This window comes from Salvelinus alpinus, chromosome 18 (genome assembly GCF_045679555.1).
Source record: "Salvelinus alpinus chromosome 18, SLU_Salpinus.1, whole genome shotgun sequence".
In the NCBI taxonomy this organism is placed as follows: domain Eukaryota; kingdom Metazoa; phylum Chordata; class Actinopteri; order Salmoniformes; family Salmonidae; genus Salvelinus; species Salvelinus alpinus.
Window position 1 is genome coordinate 6,425,935 of NC_092103.1, and position 22,134 is coordinate 6,448,068.

At 44.5% G+C, this 22,134-nt stretch overlaps 1 protein-coding gene across 3 annotated transcripts; it reads left to right on the forward strand.

Moving 5' to 3' along the window:
* The first annotated feature begins 10,046 nt into the window (after positions 1 to 10,046).
* On the forward strand, positions 10,047 to 22,082 carry LOC139543600 (uncharacterized bromodomain-containing protein 10-like). Of its 3 annotated transcripts, none has more exons than XM_071349848.1 (8): positions 10,047 to 12,183; positions 13,514 to 13,714; positions 14,752 to 16,346; positions 16,521 to 16,579; positions 16,730 to 16,828; positions 17,095 to 17,210; positions 17,311 to 17,489; positions 17,721 to 22,082. In XM_071349848.1, the coding sequence occupies exons 1-8, from the start codon at positions 11,495 to 11,497 to the stop codon at positions 21,236 to 21,238; spliced, it is 6,456 nt and encodes a 2,151-aa protein (XP_071205949.1). In that variant the 5' UTR covers positions 10,047 to 11,494; the 3' UTR covers positions 21,239 to 22,082. The 3 variants fall into 3 exon arrangements, with proteins under 3 accessions (XP_071205949.1, XP_071205951.1, XP_071205950.1); XM_071349850.1 differs by having other exon boundaries at positions 16,730 to 16,819; XM_071349849.1 differs by having other exon boundaries at positions 16,524 to 16,579.
* The last annotated feature ends 52 nt before the right edge of the window (positions 22,083 to 22,134 follow it).

A 22,134-nucleotide genomic window follows, 5' to 3' on the forward strand; every position in this document is an offset into this window, starting at 1 on the left:
ACAAATTGGTGCATTCACCTTATGATATCCAGTGGAACAACCACTTTACAATAGTGCATCTAACTCTTTAAGTCGCTCTGGATAAGAGCGTCTGCTAAATGACTTAAATGTAATGTAAATGTTTTAAGGGGGGGGGGGGGTTAGAAGGATTACTTTATCCTATCCTAGGTATTCCTTAAAGAGGTGGGGTTTCAGGTGTCTCCGGAAGGTGGTGATTGACTCCGCTGACCTGGCGTCGTGAGGGAGTTTGTTCCACCATTGGGGTGCCAGAGCAGCGAACAGTTTTGACTGGGCTGAGCGGGAACTGTACTTCCTCAGAGGTAGGGAGGCGAGCAGGCCAGAGGTGGATGAACGCAGTGCCCTTGTTTGGGTGTAGGGCCTGATCAGAGCCTGAAGGTACGGAGGTGCCGTTCCCCTCACAGCTCCGTAGGCAAGCACCATGGTCTTGTAGCGGATGCGAGCTTCAACTGGAAGCCAGTGGAGAGAGCGGAGGAGCGGGGTGACGTGAGAGAACTTGGGAAAGTTGAACACCAGACGGGCTGCGGCGTTCTGGATGAGTTGTAGGGGTTTAATGGCACAGGCAGGGAGCCCAGCCAACAGCGAGTTGCAGTAATCCAGACGGGAGATGACAAGTGCCTGGATTAGGACCTGCGCCGCTTCCTGCGTGAGGCAGGGTCGTACTCTGCGAATGTTGTAGAGCATGAACCTACAGGAACGGGTCACCGCCTTGATGTTAGTTGAGAACGACAGGGTGTTGTCCAGGATCACGCCAAGGTTCTTAGCACTCTGGGAGGAGGACACAATGGAGTTGTCAACCGTGATGGCGAGATCATGGAACGGGCAGTCCTTCCCCGGGAGGAAGAGCAGCTCCGTCTTGCCGAGGTTCAGCTTGAGGTGGTGATCCGTCATCCACACTGATATGTCTGCCAGACATGCAGAGATGCGATTCACCACCTGGTTATCAGAGGGGGGAAAGGAGAAGATTAATTGTGTGTCGTCTGCATAGCAATGATAGGAGAGACCATGTGAGGATATGACAGAGCCAAGTGACTTGGTGTATAGCGAGAATAGGAGAGGGCCTAGAACAGAGCCCTGGGGGACACCAGTGGTGAGAGCACGTGGTGCGGAGACAGATTCTCGCCACGCCACCTGGTAGGAGCGACCTGTCAAGTAGGACGCAATCCAAGCGTGGGCCGCGCCGGAGATGCCCAGCTCGGAGAGGGTGGAGAGGAGGATCTGATGGTTCACAGTATCAAAGGCAGCCGATAGGTCTAGAAGGATGAGAGCAGAGGAGAGAGAGTTAGCTTTAGCAGTGCGGAGCGCCTCCGTGACACAGAGAAGAGCAGTCTCAGTTGAATGACTAGTCTTGAAACCTGACTGATTTGGATCAAGAAGGTCATTCTGAGAGAGATAGCAGGAGAGCTGGCCAAGGACGGCACGTTCAAGAGTTTTGGAGAGAAAAGAAAGAAGGGATACTGGTCTGTAGTTGTTGACATCGGAGGGATCGAGTGTAGGTTTTTTCAGAAGGGGTGCAACTCTCGCTCTCTTGAAGACGGAAGGGACGTAGCCAGCGGTCAAGGATGAGTTGATGAGCGAGGTGAGGTAAGGGAGAAGGTCTCCGGAAATGGTCTGGAGAAGAGAGGAGGGGATAGGGTCAAGCGGGCAGGTTGTTGGGCGGCCGGCCGTCACAAGACGCGAGATTTCATCTGGAGAGAGAGGGGAGAAAGAGGTCAAAGCACAGGGTAGGGCAGTGTGAGCAGAACCAGCGGTGTCGTTTGACTTAGCAAACGAGGATCGGATGTCGTCGACCTTCTTTTCAAAATGGTTGACGAAGTCATCAGCAGAGAGGGAGGAGGGGGGAGGAGGGGGAGGAGGATTCAGGAGGGAGGAGAAGGTGGCAAAGAGCTTCCTAGGGTTAGAGGCAGATGCTTGGAATTTAGAGTGGTAGAAATTGGCTTTAGCAGCAGAGACAGAAGAGGAGAATGTAGAGAGGAGGGAGTGAAAGGATGCCAGGTCCGCAGGGAGGCGAGTTTTCCTCCATTTCCGCTCGGCTGCCCGGAGCCCTGTTCTGTGAGCTCGCAATGAGTCGTCGAGCCACGGAGCAGGAGGGGAGGACCGAGCCGGCCTGGAGGATAGGGGACATAGAGAGTCAAAGGATGCAGAAAGGGAGGAGAGGAGGGTTGAGGAGGCAGAATCAGGAGATAGGTTGGAGAAGGTTTGAGCAGAGGGAAGAGATGATAGGATGGAAGAGGATTTTTCTCCCCTAACATTAGTTACTTAATATCTTCACAGGAAATTCTGAGTGTTTAACATTTCGCTCCTCTTTTTGCCGACATTTAATCAATGCAGGCAAACTTTTAGCAAGCTATTCATACTAAACCAGTTGTCCCTGCCTGGTGCCATGCCCAACAAATGCAGCTTCAGGCTCAGCAGCCCTGTCTCCCCATCCCCATACCGCTAAACCAGCCCTACTCCCAACTGAAGAAGGAGGTGAGCAGCATTGTGTTGAATGACATGTCAGTTGACATAATTGCAGGTACTGCAATGCATTGAGGATAGGAATGTGATTCTCCAGTCAGGAAAAATCTCACTTGACACAGAGGCAGCCAATATCAGAGTCTTAAATGAAGTGATGCAGGCTCTTAGAGATGAATGGGAGTCTCTCCTGTCTGAGGCAACACTGATTGCTACGCAAATGGATGTTGCACCTCAATTTAGAAAGGAACACAGCCAGGACAGTGCAGCAACGGTGTTTCGGGAACACAGTGTTTTTTTACTGCTATGGACAACATAAGTGACTTGGACACTAGGTTCCACACCACTACAAAAATAGTAGAATCATTTTCTGCTGTTCTGAAAGTTGAGCAGATTAGTGAGGATAAAGTCCCTTCTGTGTGCCAACCACTGATCATGAAGTATTCCAGAGATCTTACATCTGAGTTTCAAAATGAAGTAAGACACCTGAACACTGTATATGCTGCTACTTCCCCCCTAACTTGTCCCCTCTCGGTCTCCTGAATGCACTTTATAAGATGCAGCTGCAAAGCATTTTTGGAGAAGTGTGCATTGCTTTACGTATATTTTGCACACTGCCTGTGACTGTTGCTGGTGGCGAGAGAGCTTTCAGTAAGCTAAAACTGATAAACTATTTGAGGTCCACTATGTCCCAGGACAGGCTTTGCAGTCTTGCCACACTGTCCATTGAAAGTCAGTTAGCTAGAAAGCTGGACTTCAAAGACTTGATCAGTGACTTTGCTAGCAAGAAGGCTCGGCGCTGGGCTCTTGGTGAGTAAGACTGAGCAAGGGCCAGTGATAACTGTTCAATGGCATGGCTTTGGATATTGGATCACTACACACATGATGCCCACAGGCTGAGAACAAGACTGAGAACAAGATATATCTCAAAATAATGGCTGGATTGCCATACAATTTGTTGCGCACAATCAAGACCCCAAGTGGAAGGAACCTATTGATTTGGTGACCTCTTGACCTTTCCTCTAGTGCCACCATCAGACATTTCCATTCCCATTTCCATTTTGTTTTCCTCTAGTGCCACCATCAGGCATTTCCATTTCCATTTTGTTTTCCTCTAGTGCCACCATCAGGCATTTCCATTCCCATTTCCATTTTGTTTTCCTCTAGTGCCACCATCAGGCATTTCCATTCCCATTTCCATTTTGTTTTCCTCTAGTGCCACCATCAGGCATTTCCATTTCCATTTCCATTTTGTTTTCCTTTAGTGCCACCATCAGGCATTTCCATTCCCATTTCCATTTTGTTTTCCTCTAGTGCCACCATCAGGCATTTCCATTTCCATTTCCATTTTGTTTTCCTCTAGTGCCACCATCAGGCATTTCCATTTCCATTTTGTTTTCCTCTAGTGCCACCATCAGGCATTTCCATTCCCATTTCCATTTTGTTTTCCTCTAGTGCCACCATCAGGCATTTCCATTCCCATTTCCATTTTGTTTTCCTCTAGTGCCACCATCAGGCATTTCCATTCCCATTTCCATTTTGTTTTCCTCTAGTGCCACCATCAGGCATTTCCATTTCCATTTCCATTTTTGTTTTCCTCTAGTGCCACCATCAGGCATTTCCATTTCCATTTTGTTTTCCTCTAGTGCCACCATCAGGCATTTCCATTTCCATTTTGTTTTCCTCTAGTGCCACCATCAGGCATTTCCATTTCCATTTCCATTTAGTTTTCCTCTAGTGCCACCATCAGGCATTTCCATTTCCATTTCCATTTTGTTTTCCTCTAGTGCCACCATCAGGCATTTCCATTCCCATTTCCATTTTGTTTTCCTCTAGTGCCACCATCAGGCATTTCTATTTCCAGTTTGTTTTCCATTTCCACTTTTACGGCTGCTTATTTTGTAGTTGGTATGTATACTTAGTTCAAAAATCTGCTGCTGATTGTGTTATTTTGTTTGTTATATCATTCTATAGATGATAATGTTATTTTATTTTCATTGAAGAGGTTAATGTATATTTAAGTTATATTTATTTTAAGTTATTCATACATTTTTTAAGAGAATTTTCCATTCAAGAATTTGACCATTAAAATTACATTTAGACTGTAAAAGATGGCCTTTAGCACATTTCTTATAGAGGGTATCAGTCTTGCATCAAATAGTGAATTCCACTGTATACAGAAAGTTGCCTACATGTCTGCACAGTGTTATATTTTCACAGCTCACTGTCAGTAAATATTGGACTACAAGAGAGTTGCAAGCCTGCACAGGTAGAGTTATTTAAAGCTTTGAATGAGTTGATTGGGTTCTGGAGGTGTGTGGTTACAGCAATTGCACAGGGTTGTGGTGGCCTGTGGTGGTAGGGCCCAATGTGATATCTGGTAGGGCCCAAAATCCCTGGCAGCGCCCCTGAGCCTACCCACTGTCAAATATTTTACATACTACAAATACCTAGGTGTCTGGCTAGACTGTAAACTCTCATTCTAGACTCATATTAAACATCTCCAATCCAAAATTAAATCTAGAATCGGCTTCCTATTTCGCAACAAAGCCTCCTTCACTCACGCCGCCAAACATACCCTTGTAAAACTGACTATCCTACCGATCCTTGACTTCGGCGATGTCATTTACAAAATAGCTTCCAATACTCTACTCAGCAAACTGGATGCAGTCTATCACAGTGCCATCCGTTTTGTTACCAAAGCCCCTTATAACACCCACCACTGTGACCTGTATGCTCTAGTCGGCTGGCCCTCGCTACATATTCGTCGCCAGACCCACTGGCTCCAGGTCATCTATAAGTTGATGCTAGGTAAATCTCCACCTTATCTCAGCTCACCCATATTGTTTTTATTTACTTTTCTGCTCTTTTGCACAGCCGTATTTCTACTTGCACATCATCATCTGCTCATCTATCACCCCAGTGATAATTTGCTAAATTGTAACTACTTCGCTGCTATGGCCTATTTATTGCCCTACGCCATTTGCACACACTGTATATAGACTTTTTTTTCTTTCTATTGTGTTATTGACTGTACGCTTGTTTATTCCATGTGTAACTCTGTGTTGTTGTTTGTGTCGCACTGCTTTGCTTTATCTTGGTCAGGTCGCAGTTGTAAATTAGAAGTTGTTCTCAACTAGCCTACCTGGTTAAATAAAGGTGAAATAAAAATAAAAAAATTTAAAAAGCTACCACAGTGTTGGCAGAATGTTTTCATATTTTGCAGTAATTTCTGCTGCATATCTGGCAAAGGACTGTGTCCATTTCTGGCAAATGGTTGTAGACCTGTCAGCAGAATTTTTGAATTGAACAATGTTTTGCACTGACTTTTCCCCCAGCCTAAATATGATGGACTGCCCGAGAATTCTGAAACATTGTCTAGGGCAGGCTACAAAAAAATGCAATTAGCGTACAGTACATACAGTAGCTTACTTCAACGTAAAAGATCACCTGTCGGTTCACCAGTTAAATTAGATGGCTGTATATTAAACCGCGCTGCCTATGAGATTGCAAAACTTGAAATGGAGGCATTTACTGAATTATTTGGAGATGTTGCAACTGGGCCATGACAGTTTCTAAAAGAAAGTGTGTGGGCAGAATGTTTTAATCTTTTTCAATGACTTTATGAATTTTTTTTAACAAAAAATGCATGCTGCCTATAGTGAAGTGCCAAACACTGGCCTCATGTTCTGTAAGATTGATTTTCTATTGAACAATTTAAAAGTAAATGATAGCTAAAGCCCACACTTCTATGCAAAAGACACATTGTTATTCAATATTTTGTTTATCAATACATGATTGTGTTTCTATATCCTGCCTTGGTATAGGCTATTGAGATTATATAGGCTATTATGTCATGCTCATGTCACACAGCCACACTGTACAAACTCTTTTAAAAAATGGTTCCAAAGGGGTTCTTTGGCTGTCCCCATAGGAAAACCCTTTTTGATTTCAGATAGAACCCTTTTGGGTTCCATGCAATGACGTATATAAATCCTGGATTGCTGATGCTTCTGTATGTATTGGCTTTGAAGCCACCAGTCGGCCACATTGGCACTCCCTAGTAGCAGCAGTCCTCCAATTACATGTTTAAAGTATAGTGTTGTAGTGGGGACAGCACCATTAGTACTCTCTAAAAAAAGGAAAATGTTTTAATATATTTTTTCATTTTTATCTATATCTCACATAATTTAAAAGTATGTATTAAGGTGTCTGTAATATAACAAACGTGTCAAAAATGAATGTAGACATTCATAAATTAATTTCTATAGCTTCCAATGTATTTTTTACAATTGAGGAGGAGTACCATGAAGGCTTGCGCGGTGGCTTCAATACAGCGCCCCCTGTCAGTCATCTAGGGTTTATACACATCATTGGTTCCATGTAGAACCCTCTGTTGAAATTGTTCTACCTGGAACCCAAAAGGGTTCTACATGGAACCAAAAGGGGTTCTTTAAATGGTTCTCCTATGGGGACAGCCGAAAAACCCTTTTAGGTTCTAGATACACCTTTTTTTTTTTTATAAAAGTGTACCCATCTGTCATAGGCGACCGGTCTATTTACATTCGAGCATGGTTGGCTATGGCTTTTGAATGAGCAATGGATAAATGGTAGTCTAATATTTGTTGTGTAGCGGGAATAAACCAGTCATATCAGAAAAGGAGAGACATGCCCTGAAATATGATTATGATTTAGGCCTAAATAATAAAAGTAAAATAAATATATTAGGCGACATTCTGCTATGCGATCTTGCCAACGGTAAATGCATCAGTTTTATCATTAGACCTACGTTTTTATCAGCCTATCATTATTAGAATTCCCGTGCATCAAACTCCAATCTTTGCTTGCAATACAGTTGACCAACCACTAAAAGCTGTGCATACGCATGGTCTGAGATTTGCGTGGAAATACCCATACTTTCCAGTCAGTTCAACGGTGATAAGTGGAGAAAGTCAAAGTTGCTGGTCCATTATGATATTCTGAGATAGCAACTTGGCATATATAACAAGGCATTTAGAAATTCCAATTTGATCACGATTAATCAGAATAATTCGAGAGTGCTCTTCTCGAACATTGTGGCCTGATAAATCCTACCTCCGCAAACCTATGTGAACTTCACGCCACATATAAATGTGATGAGTTTGCGGCATATTTCAGAGATAAGATAACAAACATTAGGCTGGGTATCAGTCAACCAAGACCTGATGATAAATTTGATGGTATGTGGCGTAGTCTACCATGCAAAGGCACTACGGATTTATTTTCCCTGGTTGACACAGACATGTTCAGGAAAGTGATATCACAATTGAAGCCTTCTACCTGCCTTCTCGATACTTTCCTCGCCACATTTTTCAAAACAGTTTTTAATTGCATATCTGAAGAAGTGCAAGTTATTGTTAATCACTCCCTGTTCACAGGCATTTCCCCCACTGTACTAAAACTGCTATGGTGGAACCCCTTCTGAAGAAAAGTAATCTAGATTATTCCGTTTTAAGGTCTCTCCTGTTCAGTTCTAAATTGGTTTAGGACCTATTTAACCAGTTGAGAGTTTTTTTGTCACCCTTGGTGAACATAACTCAGAGAAAATACATATCACATGTGGAGTTCCACAAGGTTCGATTTTGGGTCTGGTACTGTTCAGTTTATATATGTTTCCCCTTGGCAGCGTTATCAGAAAACACACCATTGATTTTCACTGCTACGCAGGCGATACACATCTGTACATTTCTGTTTCATCAGAGGATTTTAGCTCCACAAATAAATTAGACTGTATTCTTGATTTAAATACCTGGATGGCTCCCAACTTCCTCCAGCTAAATCAAGACAAGAACGAGATACTTATTGTTGGAGCCAAAGCAACAGAGAGAGAATCTTGCCGCACATTTTAATTCACGGGCAATAAAGATAAAACACCAGGTAAAAAACCTAGGTGTTATTTTAGATTCTGAACAAAATTTCGAATCACACATTAGGAATGTGATCAAAATAGTTTAGTGAAAATAGTTTCACCTGAGGAACATTTCCAAGGTACAGCCTTTTCTCTCTCAGGCTGATACTGTTATGCTGGTGAATGAGGACCCAAAAGCGACGTAATAGAAACAGAGTCTTTATTCCAGTCTTAAACAAACAATGATTCTCCTGGATATTATCAAAGGTAAATCCAAAACAGGAAACTGAAATCCTCTCGTCAGTAGAGAGGAACGACTGGAGACGCGACCACAGACTGCAGGTCGCTTCAGGAAGGCACAGGCCGTAGCTGACATAGACACCTGCTCACACGCAGCATCTGAAGAAGGCAAAAACACGACAGGGCGGAACAAGGACACAGAACAGCAAACATCAAACAAGAATCCGACAAGGACAGAAGCGGAAAACAGAGGGAGAAATATGGACTCTAATCAGAGGGCAAAATAGGGGACAGGTGTGAAAGAGTAAATGAGGTCGTTAGGAGAATGAGAAACAGCTGGGAGCAGGAACGGAACGAGAGAGAGCGGGAGAGGGAGAGAGGGAGGAGGAGAGAGAGGGATAGAAAGAGGGAAAGAACCTAATAAGACCAGCAGAGGGAAGCACAGGGACAAGACATGATGATCAAAGACAAAACATGACAGATACAGAGAGACTCATCCATGCTTTTATTAGAAGCAGGCTTGACTACTGTAATGCTCTCCTGTCTGGTCTTCCCAAGAAAGCCATTAGTCAACTGCAAAACATACAGAATGCTGCAGCACAGGTACTGACCAAGACCAGACGGAGAGCACACATTACACCAGGTCTCTGCACTGGCTGCATGTGAGTTTTAGAATTAATTTAAAGATTATTCTATTGGTTTTTAAATCATCCACACTTGTGCACCCCAATACATGTCAGACAGGCTTTTAAGTTATGTACCCAGTAGGGTAGGTCCCTCAGGTCCCCTGGCACTGGCCTTTTAACTATCCAAAAGCCTAGGACGAAGAGGCATGGAGAGGCAGCCTTTAGTTAGTATTCCCCCAGCCTCTGGAATAGCCTGCCAGAGAACCTGAGGGTGGTCAAAACTGTGGACATATTTAAAAGAGATCTCAAAACACATATTTTTTTGCTTTTCCTTAGGTTGTTTTTTAGTTGTTCAGTTTGCTTCGTTCTTTTATTTTTTATCTTATGTTTGTTGTGTAGTAAATATTTCAGCTTTTATTTTCATAGTTTTTTCCTGTAAAGCACATTGCGTTTCATTCCATGTCTGAAATGTGCTGTATAAATAAAGCTTGGTTTGATTTCATACATACCAAGCTTTGCAGGAAAACTGGCGCACGCAAAGGTTGTAATTTTTTGTGCACACGCACTTTTGTTAAATGAGGCTCCAGGGTGCATATGTCAACCGCTATGAACTGATGAAGCTTGACTGACCCCACTGAATCTTCTAAATTATTGGTCAATTTGCCATCAGCCTCACGTGAATTGCACATGGAAACACTGTCATGCTTTTCCTCTGTTGATTTAAAAAAAACTCAGAAACCAATTTTAACAGGATAGGTGAGAAGTGTAGTGAGCGTTATCTACCAAATTATTCTCCAGTCAAGGGGAGGCAGGTAGCCTAGTGGTTAGAGCGTTGGGCCAGTAACCGGAAGATTTCTGGATCGAATCCCCGAGCTGATAAGGTAGCAATCTGTCGTTCTGAAGAATTCTATTGACATCGTCCTTATATTGCCCGATGCAAATAAAAGTAATATCTACGTTATGAAACCCAAATAAAAAAAATATATATTTTTAACCCCATTAAATTATGTGACACGCGACTACGTCAGGGTGCACGCACTGAGGAGGTTGCGAAGAAACAACGTTCGGGGAATATTTTGATAGCATAGCCTCTCGACTCAAGTGTAACTGAACCGCTAGCTACTTAACTTTGTAGACCGTTTAGTTGACTGAGATAGCAAAATCGCTACAGTTATGAAGCTACTTTGTCATTAGCTAGTTTAATTTTGTTTTAGAAATGTTCAAGTTAATTTACATGAATCGTTAGGTAACCCACTAACGTTGGCTAGCTACCAGCTACATAGCAAGCTTTATCTTGCTGAATCGCTCTTATCTATCTTACTAAGCCTGTTTCGTTGGCTCATCATAGCAAGGATTCATTGCTGTGTTGCCTAACTTTCCTGTAAATCACAGTATTTTCCCTGCTAACGCTGCTGCGGACAGTACAGACGCAGGCCTTTGATTGGAAACAATGAGCTCGGATAGAGGAGACAGCCAACGCCGGCTAGCTAACAATTTGGCTACTACTGTAGTAGCTTGTATTGGAGGCGAACTGAAGTCGCAGATTGTTGGGGTAGCTACTGTATTGGCCTTGTAAGTTAAGATATATTTCTCCATTCTGTAGACTATCGGTCCCATCATAACGTACCAAACTAAGAAAAGGAAGACCAATAGCTAGCTAACGTTAGCAAATGTTGAAATACACTACACTTTGTTTAGCTATCATGCTTACTGCTTGCTTGCTATCAGCCAGTGAACTTGGCTACTGTTAATCGTTTGCTAGATAGTTTGTGGTGGACCGGTTAACTAAATAAACCCCACATAACTAACATTCTTCGTTTAGTTAGTTATCAAATTAACGTCAACATAACATTTCTCAGAATGTCCCGTTAACCAACTAGTAGCTAGCTAGCACTAGCTAAGGCATGTTGGCTAGCTACAGTATCCAGCTGGTAGCTAGCTTACTGGCAGCTACGTTAGCTGACTTAAAGTTAGTTACCACTGACACTGTATTGTCAACTCTATTGCAATTGCCGGTGAATGTTTTGAAGAGTCAAACAAGGAAGGACTAGTTCGCCAAGTTATGTATGTGACCCTAATGTAATTGTCAGGAGATAATACCCACTACCAATTGTGCGAGCTGCTTTTCAAAGATGGCAACTAAGCGTACTAACGTTATGCTACTGCTGCGGTCAGCTAGCTAGCAAGGTTACCCAATAAAAGTGGGACAGTTTTAATCAGTTGGTTAGCTAGCTACGTCCTATTAAAACACAGGGCTGCCAGCAACATGAAAGTGCAAACTGAAACCTGCAACCCATCCAAGGTCCCACAAAACGACATGTCAGACAAAAGGGACAACCACCACAGTCTTTTTTTTTCTCTCAACCAAGACTGTCAGAATGAACTGTGTTCAGGATCTCAGCAGCAGAAGGTTCCCCTTGTATCATCATCAGACTCAAAGTGGCACAGCACTCAATGCAGCAGGCTAGTCACTGAAGGACTCAGCAACGGAACCTCCCTGGAGAATGTAAATGTTCTTTCCCACGGTAGTTCTACCAATGATTTTGCACTAAGACATGGGGTGCCTGAAATCTCAAACGATCTGTCATTACCTGAGGTCTACATACCTACCACAGTTAGAGTTGAAGACCTTAGCTACGAGTTACAGCAGGCCTATAGGATATTTCACGGGTTTCTCCTGGAAAAGCACAAAGGCATTACGACTCCATTCTTGCACCCCATCGGCTTCAAGGACCACACTGACAGGGCCGAGGGTCAACTTAAGCAGTCCATGTGTTTCAGAAGGATGGAGGAGAAGTTTGTTAGCCGGGAGTATGAAACCATCACAGAGTTTGTGGCAGACTTAAGGCTGATGTTAGAGAACTGCTACAGGCACCATGGGGTCGACCACTGGATTTCCAAACAGGCGCAGAAATTGGAAATTATGCTTGAGCAGAAGTTGACACTGCTGTCAAGGTAAGAAAGTGCAAGCCTTGCATACATACACTACCGTTCAAAAGTTTGGGGTCACTTAGAAATGCCCTTGTTTTTGTTAAAGAAAAGCCCCCAAAAAAGTCCATTAAAATAACATAAAATTGATCAGAAATACAGTGTAGACATTGTTAATGTTGTAAATGACTATTGTAGCTGGAAACGGCAGATTTCTTATGGAAAATCTACGTAGGCGTACAGAGGCCCATTATCAGCAACCATCACTCCTGTGTTCCAATGACACGTTGTGTTAGCTAATCCAAGTTTATCGTTTTAAAAGGCTAATTGATCATTAGAAAACTCTTTATCAATTATGTTAGCACAGCTGAAAACTGTTGTTCTGATTAAATAATCAATAAAACTGGCCTTCTTTAGACTAGTTGAGTATCTGGAGCATCAGCATTTGTGGGTTTGATTACAGGCTCAAAATGGCCAGAAACAAAGAACTTTCTCCTTAAACTCGTCAGTCTATTCTTGTTCTGAGAAATGAAGGCTATTCCATGCAAGAAATTGCCAAGAAACTGAAGATCTGGGACAACGCTGTGTATGACTCCCTTCACAGAACAGCGCAAACTGGCTTAAACCAGAATAGAAAGACTGGGAGGCCCTGGTACACAACTGAGCAAGAGGACAAGTACATTAGTGTGTCTAGACGCCTCAAGTCCTCAACTAGCAGCTTCATTAAATAGTACACGCAAAACACCATTACCACTGGGAATGTGATGAAATAAGTAAAAGCTGAAATAAATCATTCTCTCTACTATTATTCTGACATTTCACATTCTTAAAATAAAGTGGTGATCCTAACTGACCTATGTCAGGGAATTTTTACTAGGATTAAATGTCAGGAATTGTGAAAAATTGAGTTTAAATGTATTTGGCTAAGGTGTATGTAAACTTCAGACTTCAACTGTAGATATTCCATAAACAAATCTGCCGTTTCCAGCTATAATAGTCATTGACAACATTAACAATGTCTACACTGTATTTCTGATCAATTAGATGTTATTTTAAATGGACAAAAAATTAGCTTTTCTTTCAAAAACAAGGACATTTCAAAGTGACCCCAAACTTAAAAAAAAATGGTGTACATTCATTACAAAGCCTACATATTGTACATAGGCTATGTTAATTCACACTTAACACACATTCTATGATATTGATTTGCTGCTATAGTAGTAACAAAACAAAAAAACACTTATTTTATTACATCATTTAACCTTTGACATCAGTAGTGTTTGTTTGATCCATGACCCATGAAACTACTGAGACCCTAACCCTATGATGCTCTGTTTGTAACAACCTGCCCAACCAGGACGCTGCGAGAGAAGACCACTCTGGCGGTGACCTCCAAGGGTCGTTTCGGGACCGAGGATGAGAGGGGGCCTGTGGGCACCTCAACCAGACGGAGGTCCGTGCCTCGCAGCCTGGCAACTATAACAGTGGGGGGAAATGAGTCCATCATGATCCAGGCACTCAGGCTGGAGGAGCAGCAGAAAGCCAAGGAAGAGAAGAGGTAAGATATGGATGAAATGTAATGCTCCAGTGCCTGAGGCTAAGGCCTGGCCAGGCCAGGCAGATGTTGGGTTTTCTATGTCCCGATTCCCTCCATGGTCAGAATAAAAACAAACAAATTCCATAGACTACTTAATCCAATGACACTATACATACAGGATTACAAAAACAAGTTTTATAATATTTCATTCTAATTCTGTGTATGACTATATCAAAGATGTGGCTGTGATTGTTAGACTCAGTTTTTAGTAGTTCCATTTGATTTCAAAAACTTTTTGACCACACTCCTTTTGATTTCAAAAACTTCCATACATATTAGCTCATGGTAGAAGTGGTCGGAAAGTACATTTTTGGACCTGAATGCCAAAACATTTAGGAGATCGAGGTGCTCAAAGTTGATCCATTTTGCATATCCTACCATTGAGACATCCATGTCTTCATCACTGGGAAATATAAACGGTTGAGTTTTGGTGTCATTTAAAAGCTTACAAACACGGATGCCAGATTATTTGATAATTTCTTGAAAAGTGAACTTTAATTTTCACATGTTGTAATTTAGATCCTATTTTGAGACAGCATACTGGTGAATGCAGGGTGGGTGTCATTTCAACCATAGAAATATAATGGGCATATCCCTTCATACCACCTGTAATTTAGCTGGTACATAATTTACATTTTTATTGAATTAACATTTTAAAGTCCAATTACTACCACAAAGATGGCTGCCGGTCCACCCACCATCAAATGTCAACTTAAACGGTAGAAGTGGTCAGAAAGTAGCTTTTTGGACCTGAATGCCAAAACATTTAGGAGATACAGATGCTCAAAGTTGGCCCATTTTGCATACCCTACCATGAAACATCTGTCTTCACTGGAAAAAAATACAAGATTGAGTTTGATATAATTTGAACGCTTACGAACAGGGTTGTCAAACCCGTATAGAACGTTTTGTTCAAATCAAAAGTGGTGCAGTCAGAAAGCGATTGATATCAAATGGAATGACCCCTTCATCAACTCATCCTTCATTTCTGATTTTAGGCAGCGGGAGCTGGAGAAGAAGGAGGCGGAGGAAACCTCAGCCAAGGATGTAGAGGAGTGGGAGCGCAGTCTTCTCTCCCAGGTGGCCCAGAATCCCGTGAAAACCTTGTGGGAACTCCCTGCCATCGGCCACTTCCTCTGCCTGGCCCAGGCAGCTCTCAACCTCCCAGAGATAGTGTTCTTTGAGCTGGAGCGGTGCCTCCTCATGCCTCGCTGCAGCATCTTCCTCTCCAAGATCATGAGTTCACTTCTCTGCCCGCCCCAGAGGAGAGGGACGGTCCACCGTCGCCCAGCCCTCACATACCGCCGCTGGGAGTCCGAGCTGCGTCAGAGGGTGCAGGGCTGGTACTATGCTATGGGTACGGCGGAGGATCAGGGTTGGATGGCTGAGCAGCTCGGCCTCTCCCATCAGTTCTTCAGGACGGCCGGGGAGGTTAGCCCCCTGGAGGAGAACCCCTTCCATCTCTTACCCTTCATTCAGCGTGTGTGGCTGCTCAAAGGCCTGTGTGACAACGTGTATGAGACCCAGAAGGATGTGCAGGACGCTGTGCTGGGCCAGCCCATCCACGAGTGCCGCGAGTCCATCCTGGGCTATGACGGGAATGAGAACGCCTATATCCACTTCCCGCACTTCTGCGGGGCGGACCTGCGTATCTACTGCCAGAGTGCCAGCATGCCCCCTGACTTCCCCTTTCCAGCTGTCTGGGTCAGGCGGGTGGAGCCTGATGAGGGAATATCAGAGGAGTCGGACGAGCAGAAGGACTCTGAGCATCTGGTTTCCATGGAGACGGAGGACTATGAGGAGAAACCTAGTTCTGACAGAACGAGTGGTGGTAGGATTAAAGGGGAGAATGGGGGCACAAGCAGGGGTGAGCAGTTTCACACGTGGGGAATGAAGGAGGAGGATGAGGACTCTTCTGTTTCTGCAGAGGATGGCGATAAGGAGGACTATAAGCCTAAACAGAACAGACACACTGGCTCTTCTACTCCCTCCTCACATATCAAGGACTTTGTGGGCAGAGGGTGTGTGAAGAAAAAGCCACAGGAAGTGGAATATATGCCTGATAGACTCCAGGTGAAACAGGAAGAGGGGTCGGACTCATCCTCCTCTGGGTCATCCTCAGAGTCATGTGAGAAGCGTCTCAGTGTGCGGGAACACAGCTATACGGAGAAGTCCCCTGCTCGCCCTGGTGAGATAACAGGTCGGCCTAGTGTGGCTGTACCAATGAGACAGACTGATGTTAAAGTCGACGGGGACAAACTCACTGAGGGGCTGAGGCCATGTCCAAGATGTGTCTCCAAAATGGGGGCAAAGTCAGAGGACAATCATCGCTGCCGTTGTGCCAAGAACAAGGCATCAACAACCTTAGCTTCTGGGGCTGGCCACCCCCGCAAGATGAACTTGACAGAGGATAAGATGGACAGGATTCGGGCCAAGAAAAAGAAAAGGCAAAAAAAGAGGGAGGTACGTGCAACAGGAGGACAGCGCAGACCAGACAGGACCCGACTCTGCAAGGCCAAAGCAGCTAAATCCACCCTCCAGAGAGCTGCTACCAACATCAAGAAAAAGGACAAGAGAAAAAAACGCAAAATGAGTGTGTAAAATAACTTTCTGCTTTGCATGCTAATCCTGTCTTCCTACTTCAAGCTTTTGCAGTTGTTTGGCCAAATTATGTAAAACCCGTCAAGAGACTGTTTGTTTTAAATTAATTCAAACGCTTTGGCTGATTGATGTCTTAATTACCCAGTAAAATAATATTCTTTCTCAGCAGGAAAAAAGCTGTCTTCAAAGAAGAAACCTCAACTCTCAGTTGAACATGGATTTAGGGTAAGCCCCACAGTTTTTCACAAGTTTTTTGTTGTTGTATTGTTTTAATGCAAAATACGGAATAGGAATTAATATGCAATTTGAATCCATGCATGCTGATTTGTCTTTCTCCTTCTCTTCCCCATCTGACTCTCTACGCTCTTAATCCAGTTGGTGTGCACCAGTCTAGAGGAGCTGAGGGAACTCATCAGTAGGACGGAGGATGAGCTGGATGAGCTGGAGAGCACCAAAAAGAGATCTGTTAGTAAAGTAATAAATATTTCATTTTTGGTATTTTGGTTTGACTGTACTGTGTCAAAAAAGCATTATATACAGAAACAACTTTTCCACACAGTATACATCGATACAATGTAAAAAAAAAAATGAATGATGGAGGGAACACATTTCTATAGCTTGTCTACTATGGGAGTATACGACATCGAGAATAAGAGCGGGAATACGAAATACAGTGGTTAATGCTTTCAAAGCATTGGGTTTGTTTATTCTCGACGTCATGTGTTTGAATGGTTTTACAGGAAAGGTGGTATTTCAGGAGAGAAGCAGTGAAAGATTTGCACATCACTCTCATAAGACTGCTCAACGAGCTCTCCCCATGGGAACCCAAACTGGTCAAGGCTTTCCATAGGAACAGGTAACGTGCTTGCCTGAAGGCAGTTATGTTAACCTCAAGCTGTGTCCGGCAAAACGCATAACTGACTCCTCGATGCCTGTTATGTCATCTGTCCCCACAGGCTACGTTTAAAAAAGGATTATGATGACTTCAAAAAGCACCCTGACTATGACAACTTTGTCAGAGAGGAGTGGGTGGCAGAGGATGTGGACAGAAGCGCAGGTGACAACACTAGACTGACTGAAGAGGAGGAACAGCAACAGCAGGACCAGACAGTTCAGAGAATTCTATGGACAGGAGGTAAATGGTGCTTTATTTGTTGGTACAATTGAATAATAAATCACAGAAGCAGCATATACTAAGGAAGTAGTGGGTTTAACCTGCACCCTCTTGGTTAGGTCGTTACTGTAATAGAGAATGTGTTCTTAATCATTTATCTAGTTAAATGAATAAATATGCATTGAAACCACATAATAAAAATTGTCAGGGCATTTTAGAATTAATACATTGTACTTCATTTTTTTTGTGCAGAGGACTCGGTGCAGCTTAGAGCAGAGGCATTGAGAGGCAGCTTCACCGTGGTAACCAGACAAGAGATGTTGACCTTGAATGAGCATAGACCTTCCACTCGGGGCTTTAAGCGCCTGCACAGTGGTATAGACGAGGACCCAAGTCTCATTAAGAGAGGCAGGATTGGCAGTAACGAGATGACAACTTCTCCTGAAGGATCAGAAATGGAAAACCGACCCAGGGAAGCAAATCCAGCAGCACAGCAGGCTGGAGAGACAAGCCCAGTTGTTGTAACACCTAGGGCTGGTTTCCAAAGGGCCTACAAGCCTGTTCAACTACATACCCTGCTGGCTAAGAGTGTAGGGAATAAAGTGACCTTAATTCATCATCAGCCTGGTACAGGTGTTATCAGCCATGTTGGTCAGGCACAAAGCAAGGACTGTGCTTCTTCCATGCAAGCTACCAAACTTCAACCTTCTTTACCACAAAGCTCTCGACACCTACCACAACCCACAACACCAACATCTAAACACTCACAGACGGTCCATACCACGCCCATACCAAAGAGCCCCATACAGGTTGTATACAAGATACCTGAGGGCATGGGTCTGGTCAGGAAAGATGGGAGCCCTGTGAAAATCGAAGTACAGCCAATCCTGGACCAGAAAACAGGGAATAAGATAATGCAACGAGTGGTCATCCTGCCATCGAACTTGCTCATTCAAAAGTCGGAGGATAAAAGTCTGCCCCAGCAACTAAGGACTCTCCAGGTCCCAGCCTCCAAAGAGTCCACCCCACTGTCACAAAGCTCTGGATTCACCATGCCTCAACGTCATGACAACCGGTGCCCAACACCCTCTCCTACCATCTCTCCTAGGTTGCAGACATCTCTAACTCCAGGTTACAAGGTTGTCCAACTCCCTTGTTGCAAAGCAAGTAGCACTCCCCAAATTGTTATACCAAATAGATCCAACCCCACCAGTGCAGCGTCTACTGATCCCAGTAAACCTCCGGACCGCAAACAAGAGCTGAAGACTGTGTGCATCAGGGACTCGCAGTCCATTCTAGTTACCACTAGGGGGGGCAACACTGGCGTTGTCAAGGTGCAGTCATCTGACCAGAGTACACCTGGTTCGATACGTGCCAGGCCTGTCATCACCATCTCTCCACAATTCAAAGCCTTCCTCGTGTCCAAGACGTTTCCACCTGCTGCCACTACAGTCCCTGTAGTCACCAGCTCACCTGTAGCCCAGTCGCGATCAGGACCTTCACTGTTACGGTCTTCGACTGTCACAAGTTCAACAACTACACGCCAGTCTCCGATCACTGCTGGCATTCCAATGGCCACAAGTCAGACGGCGAGTTCGGATGTTAACGTTGCTGTAAACCAGGGCTGCACTGTCTCATCTACACTTGCTGTTAACGCACAGCTACTTAAAAGCATTGCCACTGTACCTGGTAAACCAGCAGGTGCCGCCCAGACGTCTCTGGTCCAGTGTGTCAACAAACCTGTTCTGAAAAGGGTAGGTCCAGATGACAAGGGTAGGCCCCCCCCATTCACAAAGTTCATCCTGGTCTCTCCCTCCTCGAACATCACGTCTGTGGCTGCAACCAAAGTCACTTCCACCACGGCTCCCTCTGCTCTTCCAGGTCAAAGTTTCATGTTTATCAGCCAATCACCATCTACCGGTAATCCAAAACCGGCATCATCAGTGTCTGGACCCACCACACAATCCCCGACCATGTCGATACCCACCGAAGCGATGAAAATCGGACTCAACCTTGGCCGAGCTATTGGCAGCGCGAACTTCGGAGCTTTGAATAAGGTCCAGAGCATCAATCTGCTACCAGGTTCTCAGATAAGGCTACCACAGCAGGCAAACCTTTGCAGGCCAGTTAGTGCACACGCACAATCTACTTTAAAAAACACATTTGTATCTGCCTCAAAGTCGGGCCTTCTCGCAACCACATCGTCTCATATTGTCACTAGCACTGCACATTTGCCGTCCTCCACACTGCTGACTGGATCTCAACTACAAGGCATCCCTTCATCCTCTGTGATCCCCAATCGAATCAAGGTAGCTGGGCAGCCAGGGTCTTCTATAATCAGAGGTTTGATCTCCAGCAACACACCTGTGTCAGTCACTACACCGCTAAGCCCTGTCAAAACATCCCCCCTCACATCCCCGGCGCAGGTTTCTCAGTCTCAGTACTCTGTCGGTGTCGCCACACCTGCTCAGATGCTAAGCACTCCACAGTCTCCAACTACCCCTATATACACTCATCTGTCCTCTCCAGTACAGCCAGCTGGTAATACCAATCCTGTCTCCAGCACCACCACCACCACTTTGCAACAAAAGATTGTCATCAACACCACTGCTGCTCTTGCAGGCGGCACGCAGATTCTCCTCAACAACACCCGTTTTGTTGTTCCTCCTCAAGGCCTTGGGCCTGGCCAGCATGTCCTCATAATCTCCAGCCCTGCAGTGCCTGTGGTAGCTCCTAGTCCCAGGGGATCGATCCCAACCACCGGTGTACCACAAGGGCCAATGTTACCTGGGCTAGCCCTACCTGCACAAAGCCCCAGAATGGCCAGACCACCCGGGACACACCGGCCTCAACAAGCAGCACTTAGATCCCCAACCCTGGCAGCACCATCCACTGTGAAAGTTGGACCCTCTATCCCTGTCTCTTTCACAGTCCCTCGCCAGATGGTGGCTGTTCGAGCCTCACTATCGCCCACCAGCACCACCACCAACAGTTCTCCACAAGTTTCACACTGGCTCCCTGCTCCGGCCACCATACACACTCATGTGGTTGCAGCTCCACATTTAACTCAACCCGAAGGGATGGGCGGCTTCTCACTCTCTTCCCTGCCAGGAAGTCCCAGCGCAGCTCAAATGGCAGGACTTGCACAGAGCCCATCAAAACAGCTCCCTTTGCACACAGCACTTGGTGTCAACACACCACTCAAAGCACAGCAGCTAATGTCATTCATGCAACCTATGGGAGTGGTCTCCAGGTCCAGGACACAGGTGCTGCCGGCGGGAGCTGTTCCCCCAGTAGGGAGCACTGTCTCCAGGATGCGGACTCTACCCGTGGCAACCATACCATCCATCAGGAGTGCTTTCAGTAGCAAACAGGCGTCTCCTGTGGCAACTGTGCCTCCATCCAACTGCACTATAATCATGGCACCAGCACAACCTATCAGGACGGTGATGTCGGCAGAGACCATCCGCATGCCCACTGTTTTATCCAATCCTCAGCAGCAGCAAATACTGGGGTTGGGCAAGCCCCCTTTGCAGCCTTTACAGGCGCCTGCATCAGCAGTGCAAACAACCAGCCCCACCACCAAGCTACTAGTGAGTCCTGATGGTGCTGTTTTAAATGTGGCTAGAGGCCCTACCACCATCACAGGCCTGCCAGAGATGGCTAACAAGTCTTTGGCTGCGTTGATTGTTACTCCTAACTCCACTGGGAGAGTGCCGTTGCCTAGCGCAAATACTGCCAATCCCTTCATGCCTACACAGGCTAAGTGAAGTGGACCTATCAAATGAAAGACTGCGATTGAAAGCCAGTACCAGTGTCTGTGATGAAGCAGACACATATTCCAGCTAACTTTGTGTTCTGGACTGCTTTAGAACATTCTAGAAATGTTTTTGGTAGAAGGCGGGGGTTGGTTGAGAAACTGCCTGGTTGAGCTGCATTCTTACTTTGCATACCTGAGTGTGTTTTAAGCGATACTAGATAAACTCTATAGTTGACTCAGTTTGCTCAAGAAATGTAGGTGGAAATGTATTTGTGATGGTTTTCTATTTCTTTAAGCTAACAGCATTTTGGGGTTGCCTTCTCACAAAGTTTAAATGTGAATTTGGACATTTTTAGTTTTTTAAAAACCTTTTCAAGGCCAGTAATAAATATGTTGTAAATTGCTAGGATTGCAGGGTAGAGCAAATGGATTTGAATGTGATGGTAATACTTTTCATTGACATTGAATATAATTCTGAAATGATATCCATTTAATTCCTTAGATTGGAACAACCCTTGTTTTATTCTGTCTCCCAGACTCTTAGGACTTTCCCTCAGACCTATTGTAGTATGTTCTTCAGATGTGTGTTGCCTACTCAAGAGGCAGGTCCGTGTCCAAATGTAATTACATTGGTTCTCTTCTATTTCCAGCAACTATTTGGGGAAAAAATAGCATTTTACATCATTGAAGTGCAACTTCTAAATGATTTGTCGGAGCCAATATAAAACATTTTGGATGTTATATTTATTTATTTTTCCTATCATAAATTTCTCAAAATATTTAGTGGGTACATTGTCATTGGATAACTGTGGACTTTTCTGCATGGAAATAAATGGTGCGACTGTCCTCCATAAGAGATGTGTGGTGTTCATGTGAATTAGGCTCTTGGTAAACTCAACTGTGGTT